General features: G+C 42.4%; 1 protein-coding gene across 1 annotated transcript in view; it reads left to right on the top strand.

The window, feature by feature from the left end:
• The window catches only part of LOC309565387 (solute carrier family 22 member 6-B-like), a 178,677-nt gene that overhangs the window by 74,001 nt on the left and 83,278 nt on the right, over positions 1-21,398 (top strand). Inside the window, exons 3-5 of the mRNA XM_082270317.1 lie at positions 8,399-8,553; positions 10,970-11,138; positions 14,998-15,118. Of these exons, the coding sequence (XP_082126443.1) occupies positions 8,399-8,553; positions 10,970-11,138; positions 14,998-15,118 (445 nt within the window). The remainder of the gene's footprint in view (positions 1-8,398; positions 8,554-10,969; positions 11,139-14,997; positions 15,119-21,398) is intronic.

Here is a 21,398-nt window from a genome sequence, read left to right as displayed (position 1 = left end):
CCATCTCTCAGCATACTAATATGAATGCAGGGATGGCCTTCAGTTACTTGGAACCTCGTTCAAAATGTGATCATGGCCCCTCCACCCACACACAAATACGTCAGCATATACAGTACATCCTTCTACAACAACATGAAGAAAGTGACAACATTACATTTGCGTTTTCAGAAAACTTTGAGGCATATTTGTAAAATAGCACGTTATGTCCATCCAAGATAGATGAATTACTTTACCACATTCATTATTTTACGTCAGAATAATTTTGACTAACAAGAATTTCACTTGCATAAAAGCATAGACATAAAAACTCAAGAGTTAATAGTTTGCCCCTTCTTGCTTGATAAAGCACTAAGATGAACAAGATTGGAATACGGTGGGGCATGTGTCGGGACTTTAGAGGTACCGTCTTGAGACCAATATTTATAGTATCACACTGGTACAAGAGATTATATTAAAAACATTTCTTTAATACACAAAAATCATAACAAAATACATACAAAGACAAGGGTACACTTCATACAAAGATCAGAATTGAAAATGAACATATGCATATCCTCATCTCTCAAATATGTAGTCCCCGGGAAGTACCACTGTGTAATGTTCTGGTACCTTTGGTACCCTAATTCCACTTTTCCTAAGTGTATGCGCCCCACCATTCTCTTTTGGTAAGGTGCGCATACACCTTTAAGACCGATGCTGTCATCACTGAGCGCCGCTGGAGCGGCTATTTCAACCTCCGGCGGTCTCACTCACATGTTCGTTCAACGCCGCATAATCTGCCTTGAAGCTCTCATGCTTGCAAGCATACCTCGCTATCGGAACCACGCTGCTGATCCCTGTATCCCGCTACCGGATCATCCGCTCTTGCCGAACCTCTCCTCTACTACATTGCTACTAGTGATAAGTACCCCACAGGGGAAACCTCTATAACCTTCATACTAAAGCTTACACTATCTAGCTCTGCATACTAAGGACTATTACTACATCTGCATTAACTAAGATTGCTAGCTCTTGAGCCTAATACCATCTGCTCTTGCACTGGGTTGGTCTATCCTGTATGTTCACCTGCTACTCTATCATCTGCTACTATACATGATTGCTTAACCTATCTGCATCCCATCTGCTACTATCCTACTTTCAAGAACATTCCTTTCAAGTGTCTGTCATCTACCATCTCTACCCAACCTGTCTCTTCAGCCTATCATCACTATATTACTATACATATAAGTCACTCTAGGAACATCTTATTGAGTGTGTGTATCTACTTGCTGAATTGAGACTATCCACACATGATGAGTCTTGGGAGTTGGGATTGGTGTCTCAGCGTTTCTCTACATGACTACTGAAGTGGAATATTTCTGCAGCTGTAAATCCACATTATACATAAAACGCAGGAGTGTTAAAGATTGAACGAACCTCAAATGGATTCAGCAGAAATAACCACTCAGGTGACACAATTAAAACAGCAAGTAACTGCGTTAATACACGCACTTGCTGAATTAAGAGAAGAAAATCAGGCTCTGACACAGCAGGTAACCAGACTGACACAACTTACCACTGCTCAGTCCCCTGAACCCAAAATAAATCCTCCTTTGGTATTTACAGGCGATCGCAAAAAATTTTGCGAATTTAAAAACGCATGTGAGTTACTTTTCTTGCTAAAACCCCGTACCTACCTTACTGATCACATTAAGGTTTGTACTATTATTTCTTACCTAACAGGCGATCCTCGGGCGTGGGCAGACTCTCTTTTTGAGAAAAACGATCAGCTTCTCAAATCCTATACCTTATTTCTAGCAGAACTTACTAGCCTATATGATGATCCCAATAGGCAGAGTACTGCCGATCTTCAATTAAGGTCCTTGAAACAAGGTAGGAGACCTGTGGAAGACTTTGTCGCAGAATTCAAGAGATGGACCCTTGATTCAGAATGGAATGATGCATCTCTGAAAACTCAATTTAGGCTTGGCCTATCAGAGGCCGTTAAAGACGAGCTCGCCCGAGCGGATCTGCCAAAAACCCTGGATGCATTGATACAACTCAGTATCAACATAGATAGAAGACTACGAGAAAGAAAGGCTGAAAAAATGGGAATGCCATTATCCAGTTCTTCTCGGATTTCGGCCGATGACCCCACTCCTATGGAGGTAGGAACCATACGCCCACCTCTATCAACTATGGAAAGAGCCAGAAGACGATCTGGTAATCTCTGCTTGTACTGTGCATCCCCGGATCACAAGATAAACATCTGTCCCCTAGTCTACAAAAAGAAGGGTGAGTGTTCACATGTCCTCCTAGGGGGATTGACAACTTCAATTACTAACCCTTACCTTTTTGTTTGCTTAACATTACAGTGGGACCAGAACAGGATTACTACTAAGGCCATGATTGACACAGGATCTTGTGGAAATTATATTGACATACGTTTTGCTGCTTTAAATAAAGTCCCTATTATTTCTAAACCTAAACCTGTCTCAGTGAGTCTTATTAACGGTGTTCCTTTATCCTCTGGTCCGATCACTGATCAGACACAGGCACTCCTAGTCACTACTAACGGGTCTCATATGGAGACCACTACCTTCGATCTAATACCTTCACCCCACTGTCCCATTGGGACTTCCCTGGTTACACACACATCAACCAATCATAGATTGGAAGGAACGGACCCTGGCCTTCCTCTCTTGCTATTGCGAGGGTACGTGTAACCTCCCGTCTTCCGGGAAGATCCTGTCTGTGGTGACAGATGAGATTGCACCACTATGTTATCAGGATCTCTCTGAGGTTTTTCTTGAGAAAAATGCTCAAGCACTACCTCCCCATCGAGACTATGATTGTAGTATTGATCTACTCCCAAATAGCAAATTGCCGTTCGGTCATGTTTATCCTCTTTCACAGGATGAACTTTCCCATCTCAAAGAATATTTGGATGAGAATTTGAAAAAAGGTTTTATTAGACCTTCCACTTCTTCCACAGCAGCAGGACTCTTTTTTGTCCGCAATAAGGACTCAAGTCTCAGGCCTATCATCGACTATAGGCAATTGAATGCTATTACAATAAAAGATCGCTATCCTCTACCGCTTATCCCTGAACTCATTGAGCAGGTGCGTGGAGCTACCTATTTTTCAAAATTGGACCTGAAAGGGGCATACAATCTCATTCGAATCCGTGATGGACACGAGTGGAAGACTGCATTCAGAACCAGATACGGATTGTTCGAATATCTTGTAATGCCATTCGGGCTATGCAACGCCCCCTGCAGCCTTTCAATGATTTATAAACGATATTTTCAGAGACTTACTAGATGTCTGTGTTGTGGTATATCTGGACGATATACTTATATATTCACGATCCTTATCTGAACACATAAGACATGTAAGACTAGTATTATCGAGATTGCTTGCACACAACCTATACGTGAAACTGAAAAAATGCTTGTTTCATAAAGAAGAGGTACTGTTTCTAGGCTAAATCATATCCAAAACAGGAATCAAGATGGACATGAGTAAGATATCCTGCATTCAGGATTGGCCTACACCAACCACCCGCAAGGCGCTACAGCGATTCCTTGGATTTTCTAATTTCTACAGGAAATTCATCAGGAACTTCTCTGCCATTGTGAGACCCCTCACACAGCTCACTAGCATTAAGAGACCATTCAAATGGTCAGATGAAGCAAATAAAGCTTTTCACCTGTTAAAGACAAGGTTTACTTCTGCTCCCATACTACGCCATCCAGACCCATCCCTCCAATACATTCTGGAAGTAGATGCGTCAAACATGGCAGTAGGAGCAATACTCTCCCAACGACCAACTAACACTTCACCACTCCATCCAGTCGCCTTCTTTTCTAAATCCTTAAGCAGTCCAGAGGTAAATTACCCCGTGGGTGAAAAGGAACTGCTTGCTATAAAATTGGCTCTGGAGAATTGGCGACATCTACTCAAAGGCACCCGATTACCAATACTTATATACACGGACCATAAAAATCTTCAATATCTTCAGACTAACAAAACTCTCTCTCACCGACAGGTACGATGGTCACTATTCTTTCTAAGGTTTAACTTCCTAGTGACCTACACACCTGCAGATAAGAACAAAAAGGCGGATGCACTATCACGACTAACTGAAGAAAACTACTTCGAAATCCCTTCCGTTCCTATAATACTTCACAAGCGTATTATTGGAGTTGTCCGTTCTTTGAAGGAAGAGGTTTTGCATGGTATAAGTTTGGATTCACCCCCACCACAACTAAATACTGATGCAGAAGGCTTCCTCTACTACAACGACAAACTTTACATACCACCTACCATGCGCACCAAGATCTTGGAATTATCGCATGATGTGCCTATGGCAGGACATATGGGTATGACAAAGACTCTTAATCTCATTACCAGACAATTCTGGTGGCCTGACATGAAAACATCTATACAAAAATTCATCTCTTCATGCAATGTCTGTGCCAGGTCCAAAATTGACACTACGAGACCATCCGGTCTACTATGCAGTCTACCAATACCCCAAACTCTATGGGAAGTTGTGTCCTTGGACTTTATAATAGAACTACCTCCTTCCAAAGGATTTAATACCATCTTGGTGTCAGTGGACCATCTGACAAAGATGACACATTTCATTGCTATTCGCAGACTACCTTCGTCCAAACAAACGGCAGAACTCCTGATGAAACATGTCTTTAAGTTACATGGTATCCCAAAAACTCTTCTGTCTGACCGTGGATCACAATTTATTTCCAAGTTCTGGCAAGAACTATGTCACATACTACGAATTGAGCGGAAGCTCACTTCTCCTTACCATCCGCAGACCAACGGACAGACTGAAAGAGTCAACCAATGCATCGAGCAATATTTACGTTCTTACCAACAGGATGATTGGGTGGATCTTCTCCCTCTGGCAGAATTTGCCTACAACAACGCAACCCACAGTATGACCAAGCAGAGTCCGTTCTACTTGAACTATGGGTTTCATCCCTCTATTCTTCCACCACGCATCCTTCCTTCAAATAACCCAGTAGCCTCAGACTATCTTACCCAAATAAAGGACTCTCTGGGTTTGCTTAATACTACCATTGCACACGCTCATAGTCAACAAAAGAAGTACTATGATCTTCGCAGAAGACCTTCTCCTCAGTATGCTATTGGGGACCTCGTTTGGCTCTCAACAAAAAATTTAAGACTGAAAATCCCTAGCAAAAAGCTTGGACCTCTCTTCTTGGGACCTTTCCCAATCGAGAAACTTATTGGAAAAGCTGCAGTACAGCTTACATTGCCAATAGACCTCAAAATACATCCCATTTTCCATGTGTCGCTACTGAAGCCCCATGTTCCTGACCAAGGAATAAGGCCTACTATCCCACTTCCTCCTCCTGTACAAGTTGAAGGTGGAGAAGAATATGAGATAAAAGAGATTCTGGATTCTCGTATCCACAGAAGAAAACTTCAATACTTAGTTCGATGGAAGAACTATGGGCCCCAAGACGACACCTGGCTAAACACCTCTGACATACATGCCCCTAGATTAATCCGCAACTTTCATGCGAAGTACCCAGACAAACCAGCTCCAGAGGCCTTCAGGAGCCGGCCTTAAGGGGGGGGTACTGTAATGTTCTGGTACCTTTGGTACCCTAATTCCACTTTTCCTAAGTGTATGCGCCCCACCATTCTCTTTTGGTAAGGTGCGCATACACCTTTAAGACCGATGCTGTCATCACTGAGCGCCGCTGGAGCGGCTATTTCAACCTCCGGCGGTCTCACTCACATGTTCGTTCAACGCCGCATAATCTGCCTTGAAGCTCTCATGCTTGCAAGCATACCTCGCTATCGGAACCACGCTGCTGATCCCTGTATCCCGCTACCGGATCATCCGCTCTTGCCGAACCTCTCCTCTACTACATTGCTACTAGTGATAAGTACCCCACAGGGGAAACCTCTATAACCTTCATACTAAAGCTTACACTATCTAGCTCTGCATACTAAGGACTACTACTACATCTGCATTAACTAAGATTGCTAGCTCTTGAGCCTAATACCATCTGCTCTTGCACTGGGTTGGTCTATCCTGTATGTTCACCTGCTACTCTATCATCTGCTACCATACATGATTGCTTAACCTATCTGCATCCCATCTGCTACTATCTTACTTTCAAGAACATTCCTTTCAAGTGTCTGTCATCTACCATCTCTACCCAACCTGTCTCTTCAGCCTATCATCACTATATTACTATACATATAAGTCACTCTAGGAACATCTTATTGAGTGTGTGTATCTACTTTCTGAATTGAGACTATCCACACATGATGAGTCTTGGGAGTTGGGATTGGTGTCTCAGCGTTTCTCTACATGACTACTGAAGTGGAATATTTCTGAAGCTGTAAATCCACATTATACATAAAACGCAGGAGCGTTACACACTGGGCCAGATAAATCCGGTACCAATCATGTTTCACGGTGTGAACCGCTTCTTCAGGGGTACAGGGGTACAGACAGTTGACACTACATATGTGTAACAAAGTTGTCCTAATAATATGATGTAATGTTTGGCATACACCTGTCTTGTAATTAATTGTTATCTAATTGTTCTGCAGCCATCCTCCTGATCAACTGTCTGTACCCCTGTACCCCCGAAGAAGCGGTTCGCACCGCAAAATATGTAGGGTAGAGGGTTGTGGTACACCTAGTGAATTACCTGATTGGTACCGGATTTATCTGGCCCAGCGGTACTTCCCGGTGACTCCATATTTGAGAGATGAGCATATGCATATGTTCATTTTCAATTCTGATCTTTGTATGAAGTGTTCCCTTGTCCTTGTATGTATTTTGTTATGATTTTTGTATATTAAAGAAATGTTTTTAATATAATCTCTTGTACCAGTGTGATACTATAAATATTGGTCTCAAGACGGTACCTATAATGTCCCGACACATGCCCCACCGTTTTCCAATCTTGTTCTTGATAAAATTGGGATGTGGTACCTTTAATTACTAAATATTCAGTTTTATTAGCCTTTTTTGATTTGATATAAAGCACTAAGATGGAAGAGAGAGGCCACAGTTTTCAGTATACAGTAAATATAAATCCAATCGATAAGGCAAAAACAAACCAAATCAAGGCTAACAGCAGAAAACAATGTCAGTCAGCAGAGCTGTAAGCACCCAGTTAGCATAAAATAGCATTAAGGCCTGTTCCAACCAAGTTCCTAGTCCAAGACCTGCACTGTCTAAACACGGCCCACTGAGGGTATCAAACAGATACTACGGGTAGTTAGCAAGGTTATAATCCTCCAATAAAGAAGTGACAAAAGATGAGAGTTTTTTTCTTTATTAAGAAAGATAAGGATCTTAAGGGAACCAGGGTCCAAGAGGCCATTTAGGGCAAAGTGCTAAATCAACTCGTTGCTGAAAGACTCCTCACTCGTTCTTTCATAATACTCTCTAATTTACATCTGCTGTTTGGTCCAGTGTACATCATTCTCCATCTTTAAGTCTTGATGAAGCGGGCTGTTTGAGGCCCCTGAAATGGGTTGGCTCCATCCTTTATCCAGTACTAACCTGGAAAATGTATTCTTGGTGTGCAATTTAATCTCAGATCTATTTAGGCACAAGCCAAGGAAACCACCAGGCGAGAATCCAAATACTTTGTCCAAATACCTTGTCAAATTTCCAGTAAGCTGATGTCACTCTCTTGGTCATGTCACAGTTGACAAGCCTGGCAATTTGAACCAAACACTGTCACAGGGGAGCAGGACACATGCCCCCTACCCAGAAGCATTTATCAGCTGCAACAGTGGAAGGTGCAGCAAGGGAACTCAGGCAGGGTAAGAGTATAAGGGTCAGGGGAAAGAGGACCTTTACAGAAACACTGCCACTGTCCCCTGTATGAGCAAGGCAATAGTGCCTCTTTAATGCCTGTAGATCATACCTTGGTCTACATGGACTTCAGATGTAACATGAATTTGGGGTGTAGGGAGAGATTGCTATTTCTATTTTCTGATATATAGAACAATTTAGTCTGTACAGACCCATAAGTGCTTCTGTACATTGTAATCTGTCTCCATCTGTATTGCATTCTTTTCTCATAGAAATTAATGTGAATGCAAAAGCACCTCAGAAGCTATTTGAATCATCTCAGAGAACCGCATAAGCAGCCTGAAACAACTCAAAAGCTAATCATAGAAAACAAATCAAAAGCGGGTCAATGCAACTTAGGCACAAATCAAAGCAACACAAAAAACGTATGCATTTGTCTGATTCTGAAGACCATAGACAGAAGCTTTCAAGGTTTTTACTTACATGTCTTGGATAATTTAAAAAAATAAGCAATTTTCCTATGATTTATTTGACTCCGATTACCATGTTTGTACCCACTGTTTTCATACTCTGTAGGTTTGGACGCCGAGTAGTCATCCTATGTTGTCTTCTGCAGACAGCTTCAATGGGAACTGGGGCTGCCTTTGCTCCTTACTTCTCACTTTACTGTTTCTTTCGATTCATGGCTGGAATGGGGATCTGTGGTTTCATCATCAATGACCTTGGACTAAGTAAGTCTATGGAGGGAGATGGGATATAGTACCTACTTTTTATGGTGTGGCATATATACTATATATGGCATCTGAATTTATAAGGGAAGGGAGAACTTCAGATAGAAAGAAAGACTTACTGAATTTTCTACTGCTGCTGCAGCTTTAGGATGGTAACCTTGTGTGTGTACAAGTTGAGGGCCCCGGCGGTGCAGATCTGCTCCCATTGCTGTGGGAGACTGAATCCTGCAGAAAGAGTGCCAATAACATCTTGCCCACTGCATCTCACTTGTCACATGTACATGCCCATGACAGGCTGCTAGAGAAACCTTTGTTACCCTTGGTAACTATTTGTATATTTACACTGTATTAACTTGTGTATTGTTATCTTCATACCCCAATGTGTTTTGTGACCCGAGCTGTAACTATGCATGTCGGTTACTTGCATTACACCCTTTTAGTAACTTCAGATCAAGGAAAAGGCAAAGTTTTAAATATTTACTTAAATAATTTAGCGTGGTGACATTCACAGGTAACAGATAAAGTGCAGTCTGCCCTAACTTCCTAATCCCTAACTTCAAGCCTCTGGCTGCCCCAGCATACCTTCATAGCATGAAAGTCCATCCTTGGTAGAATCCATAGAAGGTTTCTTCAAGGAGGACTGCAAGTCCTAGCAATCTCTCCTGAAAGCAGGAATTCCTATCCTTGTATGGCACTGGCCATTCAGATTACGGTAATGATGACAAGCAGCACATCCTTCTAGCTCTGAGTTCCAGGCACCCGGGGCTCTTTTTTGGATGCAGACCCCCTGTTCCTTTTATATCACATGGAAACAGTGGGACGGACCCAGCAAAGCCAGAGAAGGAAAACCTGGGCAGACAATTACCTATACCCGTCCCAACTGGGGCAGCATTAACCACTACCTGCCTACACACCTGTCATAAGCATTTTTTATACAAATTTTTTGGGAGTACAAATCTGTCCTTTTTATGTACAAACAGGAAAAAGGCCAACTTTGTGTAAACAAATACTCCATGTTGACTGAATTGGGCAGAGTTCAAAGTGGATCACCAACCAACCATAATAATTAGAATTTCCTTTACCATTTTGTCGCATGGCCAGTGGTCATGAGGACAAATAGGATAAATCCCACGTCCCCAACAATGATGAGAGGTGTTTGGATAAAGACGGTAAAGTACAGTATCTGTGTCCGAGTCAAGATCTTGTATCCGGACACCTGATATTTGTACTGATAGAGGATTTTGTAGAAATGCTTAAGATCCGCAATTTGTCTGTTGGGGTGAGAGTTAGACTAAGATCTTTTTCCCAGCATTCTAGACAGAAGTGTGAGGGGGTGATGTCTTTCTGTTAAAGCAATTTGTGGGTGAGCGATAAAGTGTGTCTGGTCAGGCCAGATTAAGAGCATTCTCATTCGAAAGGGGTCATGAAGCGCTCAAATATGTTTGCTAAAGGAAGAGAAGCACATTTCAGAGCTGTCTCTGCCTTCAAGATCCCAAGGAGACAAGGTAAGGGTCAATAGGAAAGGAGTCTGGGTTGATCTGCTCATGGTTTTGGAATTGGTGAGCGCTATACTTCTATATCTACCATTCCCAGAATTGTAAATTGAGTATCCTGAGCTTCAGGTGGGAAGATACTGTTCCCTATTATGGGGGACAGCAGGGGTGGTTTGGGAGATGGGTCTTTGCTGTCTTTCCATATATACTTTTTCTTGGTCAGTGACTCTGGAAGTATTGAAACAAACAAACCAGACATCTATTAATGACAGAAAGAGATGAGCAATGGCTGTCTTCTAGGTTAGGAGAAATTAGGTGCCTGTGGGGGCTTGCTATAATCTGTATTGAGTAGAAATAATAGACTGCTCGCCCAGCATTGTAGAGATATCGCAGCCTCCTATACATATATACATGGGGTGAAACAAAAGGAAAGTGAACTCTTCACTTTGTCAGGAGGGGCAGTGTCTAAATCCAAAGGAATGTACTATACCATAGCAAACCTAATACAGTTGGAATATTTTTGAAGGTTCCAGTGCATTGGATTTTCTGGATCCTTCAGTAACCATTACAGCTGTATATGTAAATAGATTGCTGTGGTGTATTACATTCCATAAGGACATAGGCATCACCCCTTTATTTGTTTAACATCAGTTCTAATCTTTCTTATAAAAGGTTTTCCTTAGAGGTCCCACAAGCATTTCCAAAACACACATCATGTTAATAAGCAGCATCAATGTAAATAATGGATTTTGCACTTTTCTTATACAATGTGTATGATATAATGTAAATTTAATTTCTAACATAATCATGCTTTGGCAAGATAAGGATAGGTATTTTGTGGTAAAGGGTGATAGGAGAGGCTTGTATTATCTTTATACAGACATCATAACATGTTAATATGTTTTTGTTTTGTTTTTTGGCAGCAATGGAGTGGACACCAATAAGATATCGTGCCGCAGTTTCAGTGTTTCAAAGTACCTGTCTCACTTTTGGTCAGCTTATCCTGGCAGGAGTGGCATATGTCATAAACGACTGGCACTGGCTGCAGCTGGTACTATCTGTACCCTACTTCTTCTGTTTTATACTTGCCTGGTAGGTTGACACTGAGAAGCATATTTTAACAAATGAGAGAACAAACCGACTAAAAAATATTTAAACAAGTACATTCCGGTAGTGTGTAAACTGCAGTAATAACAAAAACATATAGAGGTGGGATTGCGGCGCTCAAATAACAATCCGTATTTGACAGTAGGGACAGTCTGCTTACCAGATGGGAAATCAGAATAAGCCAGCCATCAAGTAAAGGTGATGCTGAATCTCTCCCTTCTAGCTTGACTCGATCAGCTCAACAAAGACAGCAAGATGTATGCAAACAAACAAAAAAGAAATCTCATGGTGCAGTATGTTCCAACTATCTAGTAGTTAAGATCAGCTCCCTCCACCAAGAACCCTTGATGCGCCATGCTCTGTGGTCAGATAGGCTAGAAATATGTAGATATAGGTGATGTACTTAAAAGGTAAGACCGTCACCAGAATACCTTGTTGAACAGCAAACAGTAATGGACAAACAGGCTGCTTACCAGATTCTAATGAAAAGTGCACATTGATATACAAATGGTGACTCCCCGTCCGATGACAAACACTCTCCGAGATTTCGGCCCCAAAACCACAAAGCAGACTCAAAAACAGGAAGAGATATACATGGTGTAGTGTGTTTAAACATCAGGCTAGCCTCTAATGAGAAACTACCACCAGGCAAATGTCAGGCAAATGGCTGGTGTTAGCACTTAAATCATCCCAACACCATGCTTGTTATAGTGTCAGGATGATTGAAGCGCATTATTTCCATTATTACATTGTAATATTTAATAAAATAATTCAACTCACCATAATGCAGAATCAGTGGGAACCCTGAGCTTGTCACTTGCCACCAGATGTAGCATGCCACTGTCGCCTGCCACCAGATGCAGTGTGCCACTGTTGTCTCCATCAGATATAGCATGCCACCATCACCTGCCACCAGATGCAGTGTGTCACTTGCCACTGTCACCTGCCATAAGATGCAGCGTGTCACTTGCCACTGTCGCCTGCTGCCAGATACAGCGTGTCACTTGCCACCGTCGCCTGCCATCAGATGCAGCATGTTACTTGCCACTGTCACCTTCTGCCAGATGCAGCCTGTTACTTGCCACCCGCAGCTGGCCACCAGATGTCCTGTGCTACTTGCCACTCGAAGCCTACCACCAGATACAGAGTGTCACTTGCCACTGTTGCCTTCTGCCAGATGCAGCGTGTCACTTACCATTGTCGCCTTCTGCCAGATGCAGCGTGTCACTTGCCACCATTGCCTGCCCCCAGATGCAGCATGTCACTTACCACTGTCGCCTTCTGCCAGATGCAGCGTGTCACTTGCCACCATTGCCTGCCCCCAGATGCAGCATGTCACTTGCCACGGTCCCCTTCTGCCAGATGCAGCATGTCACTTGCCACTGTTACCTTCTGCCAGATGCAGCGTGTCACTTGTCACCATTGCCTGCCCCCAGATGTAGCATGTCACTTGCCACTGTCGCCTTCTGCCAGATGCAGCGTGTCACTTGCCACTGTTACCTTCTGCCAGATGCAGCGTGTCACTTGTCACCATTGCCTGCCCCCAGATGTAGCATGTCACTTGCCACTGTCGCCTTCTGCCAGATGCAGCGTGTCACTTGCCACCATTGCCTGCCCCCAGATGCAGCATGTCACTTGCCACTGTCACCTTCTGCCAGATGCAGCGTGTCACTTGCCACCATTGCCTGCTCCCAGATGCAGCGTGTCACTTGCCACTGTCGCCTTCTGCCAGATACAGCGTGTCACTTGCCACTGTTGCCTTCTGCCAGATGCAGCGTGTCACTTGCCACCATTGCCTGTCCCCAGATGCAGCATGTCACTTGCCACTGTCGCCTTCTGCCAGATGCAGCGTGTCACTTGCCACTGTTGCATTTTGCTAGATGCAGCGTGTCACTTGCCACTGTCGCCTTCTGCCAGAGGCAGCGTGTCACTTGCTACCATTGCCTGCCCCCTGATGTAGTGTGTCACTTGCCACCCGCAGTTGGCAACCAGATGCAGTGTGTCACTTGCCACTCAAAGTCTGCCACCAGATGCCATGTGCCACTTGCCACCTGCAGCCTGCCACCAGATACAGCGTGTCATTTGCCACCCACAGCCTGCCACCAGATGCAGCATGTCGCTTGCCTCTGCAGTGTGCTACTTGCCACCCTCTCTGTCCCTTCTTTTCAGCTGAACATGCTGGGGCTGCAGTTTCCCCCAGTCCTCGGGACTGTCCCACGATCCTCTCTGCTTCTTTTTTATTTTTTCTCCTCTTGCCAATAGGAGAAGATGGAGAGGAAGGAGAGGAAAAACAAATAGTGAGCAGCTGTTCTGGCAAGCACTGCTCCTGAGAACACAGCAGCAGGAGGAGGAGGAGAGGGAGGGGGGAAGAAGAGCCTCTCCTCCTCCTTACTGCTGCTGTGTTCTCAGGAGCGGCGCTTGCCAGAACAGTGTAAGACCCAGCCACTCCAATCCTCTGCATTCTGCTCCCTGCTGCTGACAGAAGGAGGAGAATTGGCAGGAAACAGAGACCTCTTCTGACAGCAGTGGCTTTAGGGGGGGCAGCACATTTTTTCCTTGCCAGCGGGGAGAGCAAGCGGGAGGGGGATCCGCGGCAACCACACTGGCATATTAGCAAGCCTCTGCCTGTTACAACACCACTGAGCGCCGTCCCTGACTGATTTTCGCTCCAGGTCGGCGCCTACCTTGCCTATAGGTAGCGCCAGCCCTGGCCCCTAGTTCAATCAGGGCAGCAGCATCCAATCCTACAGAGGCCTCAGAGGAACCTGATTTCCCCCTTGTCCTACAACCTCTTTGCACAGTGGCCGCTGAACAGCACCATCCTTACAGGGAGGCTAAATTACATCTGCTTACACACAGTTGTAGCATCTTCTGGGCCTTCTGCTGCAAAAACACTGTCTAATTAAGAATCTCACAGATCCTTAATCATTTTTTTTTGTATGGAGCAGCAGCCAGCTGCCATAGCTCCCAGGCTTAAAGAAGTCACTGCAGTTCCTATTGATTTGATCCACACATCAGAAAGTCCTGGAATCGGACAGGATGAGAATTTCTGAGAGTTATGCAGTGTGGACTATGTAAAAAAGTCTAAAAAAAAAAAGGGGTAACCCTAAGCATAGAAGTCATGTCCACAGACTAAACCTCTGTAGGTACAAATTCATCTGAAAGGACAGAGTACATTTCTTCATTGTACTTCCTCCATGTTCTGGATCAAGTGCAAAAACGTCCTTGGTAAGGTCGTCCAGGGATGTGCCCAAAGGAGGATATGCCATACCTTGTGTGAAGCTCGCTAAGCTCGCATAGAGCAGAGAATGCAGAAGGTAATGCGACCACACCAAAGTGTTGCAGCCGATGTGGGGCTTCTACAAAACCTGGACAGTCTTCATCCCTCCCCTGGGCATAACTCCTAAAGGGTCTCCAGGATCAAGATCACCCAGCGCCACAGAGCTGGACCTATATAGCACCCTGCAGCTAACACGAGGCAAGGTGAGTGGCTTAATTCAGGATCTAGTGTCCGAAGCAACAACACAAACCAGCTTCACATCTTTTTTCTAGTGAGGTTTGGGTATAAGATGGGGAGAATGTAAAGGTTCATATTACAACTTTGCTTTGCTAATGTACAATCTTCTGTAGGTGGCAGTATGACCCAGTAGTCTAAGAATACCATCCTGGGTCCTGTAATGTACAATCAAGAAAATAACTATTAAAAGATGTTTTCTGTAAACGGCACAGGAATTAGGTAACAAGGATGTGTTACAGACAGCTCATTGCTTTCCAGTTTATTGCATTTCTTCTGTATATCTATTAATCTGTTTTTCCATTTTTCTTCCTATGTTACTAATGATAGGTGGGTCCCAGAGTCATTTCGCTGGCTTGTGCTTGCAAAGCATTCTCAGCAAGCTCTTTACAATCTGAATCGAGTAGCAAGAATTAATGGGGACAAAGATGGAAGCCCTATTACTCTTGAGGTAAACTTTGCTCCACTGGAATATATTCTTCTTACTTTTGTGTAATGACTAATAATCTTCATATATAGAGTTATGTGATGTAATGCGATTATTCTGTCACACTCACCTGTTCCATGCTCCTTTGCCAGGTCTTTCCCTCTGTGTGCATCCGCTAGCTTCCAGCCAATTACAGAGAAGACGCTGCCTTAAAAGGCTAGCATTCAGGGTGCTCAGTGTTTGAGTGATGTGTTCCACACACCTGCACCTGTACCCCCTGTGGTCTCTTGCATATTCTCTTGTAATTCCCAGTGCTTTCAAGTACTGTTTCCATGACCCTTGTGTTCCCAGCCTATGCCCATCTCCTGTGCATCTCAGTATCTCCAGCAACCTACTTTCAGTTCCAAGTAGCTGCCTGCTCTGCTGAGTTAGAAGGCCACAACCTGGACTTCCCCTGCAACCAAATCCATCACAACCATCAGGAGCTCTATTGAGGATAAGGCAGCACCTTAGATTCTGTGCCTCAGCCCTTCTAAGGGCCAGTCGTGGCTAATGCCACTGCCTATTTTTAGCTGCTTCTATCAACTCCTGGTTGCCCAGTCCACCTACTAGTGGAAGCAGATCCCTGATCTGTGACTTAGTGAATACCTTCTGTTTACGGATGAGGTTTGGGTCAAGCATGGGTTCCAGGTGAACTCAATTAGTTTGCATTTGGGGAAACAGCAAACTAATGAAGCAATTTAATTTTTTCCTAGCAATCAATGACCAGATTTGCACTTCTTGGCCTTTGCACCTAAGTCAGGTGGATTATAATCAATACAAACAGAACTCAATGGACACATAGGCTTTTACCAGAGTTTAGAAGCAGCAGAGTTTAGAGGCAGTCAAAGCTCCTCTCCAGAACGCAGAAGAATTGCTTTCAGGAGGGGAGCTTTTGAGCACAAAAAACACCAAACGCTCCTAAGCGCGCATAAGCACTTCAGAGTTTATTTATTTTAAAGGCCAGAATAAATTAAACTTCTAGCCAATAAAGTAAAAAAAAAGAAAAAAAACTTCCAAACACCAAATGCTGCTTTACTCTGCTAAACTCACCTAAACTGGTTTGAAACAATGCAGCTTAGGTGAGTTTTTAAGGGCTCATGTACACAGGATTGAAAACCTCTTCAGAATGCTGGAAACTGACAGCTGGAAACGGATGGTGAAAAATGTCTGTTTTACAGCTTTTACACAAAGAGTTTATGAGCCTTTGAGGTAAGAAGCGTTTTTTTAAGATAACCTTTAGAAGGCCCTCCCAAATGCCCACAATGCAAGAAAAACAATTAAATTTTTAACTATTTCAGCCATTCTGTGAGAGAAGAAAGAGCAGCAGCAGAGAGAGCTGCGTGCTTATAGATAGCGGTCTTATTTTTCATGTTTTCACTATGGATCCCATCATGAGCATGTGTGAGGAAATGCTCCTGATGTTGCTGTTGCTGAGGCTCTGAAGACATGGAAAACTGTGTGAGAGGACCAGAGTTCATCGCTACTGGACTCATCCATTGATACAGGCATGTCGTGAAATTTTGTTTTTTTTTAACATTTTTATATGTTGAAAAATGATCAGAAAAAAAAAATAACAGTGTACACCTATAACACCTTATATTACATCACTTACATTCACAGCACCCTCATCTAAAAAAGATCAAATAAAATTTAGGCATATAGCATACCTCTCAACTTTCTGAGAAGGGAATGAGGGACACCTTTTAGTAAAAGTATGTAGTCATAGAACAAACACCCTGCCACGCCCCCTTTAATGAAGAATTGTACAAAAAAAAGGATTGGTTAAACCTGCTAATCCTTTTTTACCACTACTATTCCTTTATATTGGCTTTTGGTATTTACAAATGCAGGCATTTAAAAATTGGATGAAAGGTTTAGCTCTGTAAAACACTTTTTTGATAGATAAGTAGTCCATTTTAAATACAACTATATAGATTAGACCAAAATGAGGGACGAATGAGAAGGAAAGAGGGACAGAGGGACATTGTTCCAATTGAGGAACAGTCCTTCAAAATCAGGGACAGCTGGGAGCTATGCATATAGTGTTTTAGGCATATTTTCCTGCTGGAGTAAAGGGAGAAACCCTACCCATGTTCATACTGTACTGCCATTGCACACACACAAAAAATACAAGAAATGGATTACATTCAATAGACACAAAAGATATCTGAATTACCTCCAGACAAATATGAAGAAAAGAAAACAAAAAAACAGGAGCTGTGTACAAATGAATAAGCTTTATTGAACATGTATAAAACATCAGTAATAACTCAAGGCATGTGAAATGTGAAATGTCCCCCCCCCCCCCCAAAACCCCCAAATCAAGTAATCTTTATTCAAATTACAGTGCAAAGATACAACATATGATGAATAGATAGAGCTTACAATATCCAAAAGTCAAGCAAAATAAGTTGTAGACACCTTAGTATTAAGCATAAAACATACCCAACATACTTTTATGGTTATTGTTTGCAAGAGCCTGCCTTTCCATTTAAATACCATCAAATCAGTAGAACATACAGCTACACAGAGGCATGAAAATAAAAAAACACATGTATAGCTATAGTGCATAAAGACACACATTGTAAAAACTATACCAAACAGTTAGAGCATGAAAAGTATTCATCCAACAAAATACACTTACTGCAATATGGGTCCTTAGGCATGCCAGCAAACCCCCCCCCCCCCAAAAGCAAATTCGGACATAAAGACATGTGGCCCTGCTGCCAGAAGCCAAATGAGCTGCTCTTACACATCCCTTTATATAACCTTGGTTAAACTACACCCACCCAGTATAGGAAACGCCCAGCAAAGTACTTAATTGGGTCTATTGGTTCCTAAACCAAAATCACCAGTTCACTAATGAATGAGTGTTTGGCTGGCCATCCATGATCCAATTTTCTTACAATTTTCTGTCCAATTTTCTTGAAATTTACCTTCAAGTATGTAGTACGAAGGCCTGCCTAATTAGATACAAGTGAATGTGTTGTTTAGCTTTGACCTCACATTATGTGGTTTGTGGTAGATCTAACAGAAAATTGTACAACAAAAGTTGAACATGTATGGCCAGCCTAATGGGCCATACACACTATAAGATTTTCTGAAGACTTTTTCCTTTAGATTTGCCAAAACCATATAATATGAGGTCAAACCTAAACACTTTCAATTTGTATGCAATCTGTCAGGCCTGGAGCATGCGCACATGGGCTATCTGCCAGAAATACCAATTGATGTCTACATTTCCTGGAAAGATTTGAGGAAGGATAGGAAGCCCATCGCCAAAGAATTCTACACTTGTCTATTTGCTGATGCACGTCCTTTCCCTTTTCAGGCCTGGAGCAACAGGTGTGTCAATGGGCTTTAAGCTAGTAACAATGGCATCAGTTTGACATCAGTTTAAGATGCTTCTGAGATAATACAGAATTTACTAACAGGTGCACCTTCTGATCTGCATTTGACCTGCTTCAAGTGTTTTTGCATTCTCATAGACCTGTATGGAAATGCAAATCCTATGTGAAGAAAACAAAATCCCATCAACACAGGCTCAAATATATTCACAATTCAATGCAAATTTAGGAGGATTTGGGACAGTATCCCAAATACTGCAAGCAGGTTCCTGAGTGGTTGAGAGGTATGACAACTTGGAGAATCATAGGGGGCCTATGACATACATAGTAGGAAACTGAGAAAGCAGTTTGGGGTCTTAGGAGTCCCGTGTCAGGCAGCACAAAAATAATTATATAACTTGACTATGCGGACTCTCATTCTTCCAGTGTTCATACCTGCAAAGGGAAGCCACAGTAGAAAACAGTCATCCACAACCAGCTGAAAGCCCCTCCATGCTGAGCACCAGAACAGGAAATTGCTTTTGCGTTACGTAAAAATACAATTCATACAGTGATGACTGTGTACTGTGTTCAAGTGCACGAAATATGGGATATTCAAAAGTGCAAGACAAAACAAATGTTGCACAGAAAAATCATTGAGAGCTGAAACACCTATGTTAGATGTAAACTACACCACAAGGTGCCAATTGCTGCAGCTATATGAAGCCACTTCACATTCACATTTCCATGTCTATGAATAGGAAAAACTGGAAGGGTGTTTCTGTATACAGAGAGAAGATGAGACACCATCCACTGTCTGCTGATTATTTCATCTTATCAACATGGCCGTTATTTCATGTCATGATTATGCCTTAAAGTGGAACTTTAGTCAAAAAATGTAAAATATTAAAAATAAGTGTCTATACTGTTTAAAAATCCAGTGACTACACTGTTTCACCCTGCTCTGCACATGCTCAGTTGCTCTCCATTTTTAGGCATTTTTAGGCACAGAAAATTGTGTAGAGGCCGATCTGCTGACAGCCTTAACCACTTCAGCTCCGGAAGGTTTTACCCCTGTTAGCTCAAATCACGCCAGGAGGCAATTTCACGATGATATACGGCCCTTCAGTTGCTAACCCCCCCCCCCCCCTAGATAGTGAATTTTCCCTCATCCGGCCAGGAATTGTGATGACATATAGCACTCAAACTTAGCGCAGACACAACTGATTTTATTGCAAGTTTCGCTCATATTTAAGGCATGTTTTGAGCGGGAAAGACTGCTCCAAACTGGTTACAATTCATCAGTCAAATTAACAATAGCACATATAGCACATATCTCACAGAACAGTACATGAAAAGGCTTTTGTTTTCGCTATGCATCTGTGTCAATATGAATCTGTGTTTTGTGGGACGAGTTGCTCTGTCTGTATTCAGCTGTCATGTGTTAATGTAAGCCATTGTCAAATGTGTTTAGGTGGTGTCAGTAATCTCTATGCGCAGACTTAACTTTGTCAAGTGTCCAAATGAATGAATGGAAAGGTGTTTACATTTCGTCTAAATGCAAAATACAGCTGTCTGCTGTATATAGGTGTGATAGTAGCATATATTTCTGCTACTATCACACCTATATATGTCTAGGTGTGTATATAAATATATGGATGTGTGTATATACATCACTATACACAAGTTCAGATGTTTTGCCTGCCTCCAAAACCCCCCAAAAAATGCCAGCAAAAACACACCTGGGCATTTTTTTGTTGACGCTAGCGTTTTTTGGCATTTTTTTGGGTTCTTTTGAGGCAGGCAAAACATCTGAACATGTGTATAGGGGGTATATATACACATATATGTCTGAATATATACCCCTAGACATATATAGGTGTGATAGTAGCAGAAATATATTACTGTAAATGATTTCATTAGCGCAAGCATATATTTCAGCTACTATCAAACCTATATATGTCTAGGGGTATATATTCAGACATATATGTCTATATATACCCCCTATACACATGTTCAGATGTCATGTCTGACATCAAACATGTCCTCAAAAAAGCACTGGCAGTGGCAGCCCCTGCAGCATAAAAAATGCTTGGCTGGTGAGAAGCCATATGGGTGTGTCGAAGCAATTCAGAGAAACGATCATTTCTCTATAGCGGTCACCCTGCTATGGAAGGGTTTTGTCACCCTGCCATAGCAGTCACTGCCAGTTAACCCTACACTACACTACGGTCCCCTTACACTTAACACTTTCCCTACAGAAACTAAATTTTTGAAGCTAACTTAAGTGTAAAGGAGCACTCTAACTACACTAGATATCCCTTTCCTCACACTAATAAATAAAAATCAAAAAATCTCTTTTTTTTTTTTTTAATTTTTCAATAATTGGCTTTTTTTATCAAAAATGACAATTTTTAAGAACTTTTTTTTTTTGTGTGATTTTGTGTCTGGGGGGTCTAAAGGGTGTACCTGTGAAGTTTCAGCTCTGTAGCATGTCCAGAACCAGAAAAAAAGATCATATAGGTGTTAAAGGAGGGTCCCACATCCCTGTTCTACTGAAAAATTATCTTTTTTTTTTTTTCATGGTTCTGGACATGCTACAGAGCTGAAACTTCACATGTACGCTTTTTAGACCCCCCAGATACTAAATCCAAAGTCAAAATAAAAAAATCTCTCTCTTTTTTTTTTTTTTTTCAATAATTGGCTTTTTTATCAAAAATGACAATTTTTAAGAACTTTTTTTTGTGTGATTAATAGTTAATGGGGCATGACCCAGAACCCTAGGCACTTTTTAGGGGCATTTATTGGGTTTTAGGGCTTAAAAATGGTGTTTTTTGATTACCGAAGTTTGGGTCCCATTGATTTCAATGGGGTTCTGAAATCCGAACCAAACTTTTGGGAAATTCGGGTGTTCTGGTCGAGCCGAACTTTTCAAA

This window comes from Pelophylax lessonae, assembly GCF_965119305.1.
Source record: "Pelophylax lessonae genome assembly, chromosome: 10".
NCBI classification, from domain to species: Eukaryota; Metazoa; Chordata; class Amphibia; order Anura; family Ranidae; genus Pelophylax; species Pelophylax lessonae.
Note: the sequence above shows the minus strand (reverse complement) of the source record. Positions and strands in the feature narration are given on the sequence as shown.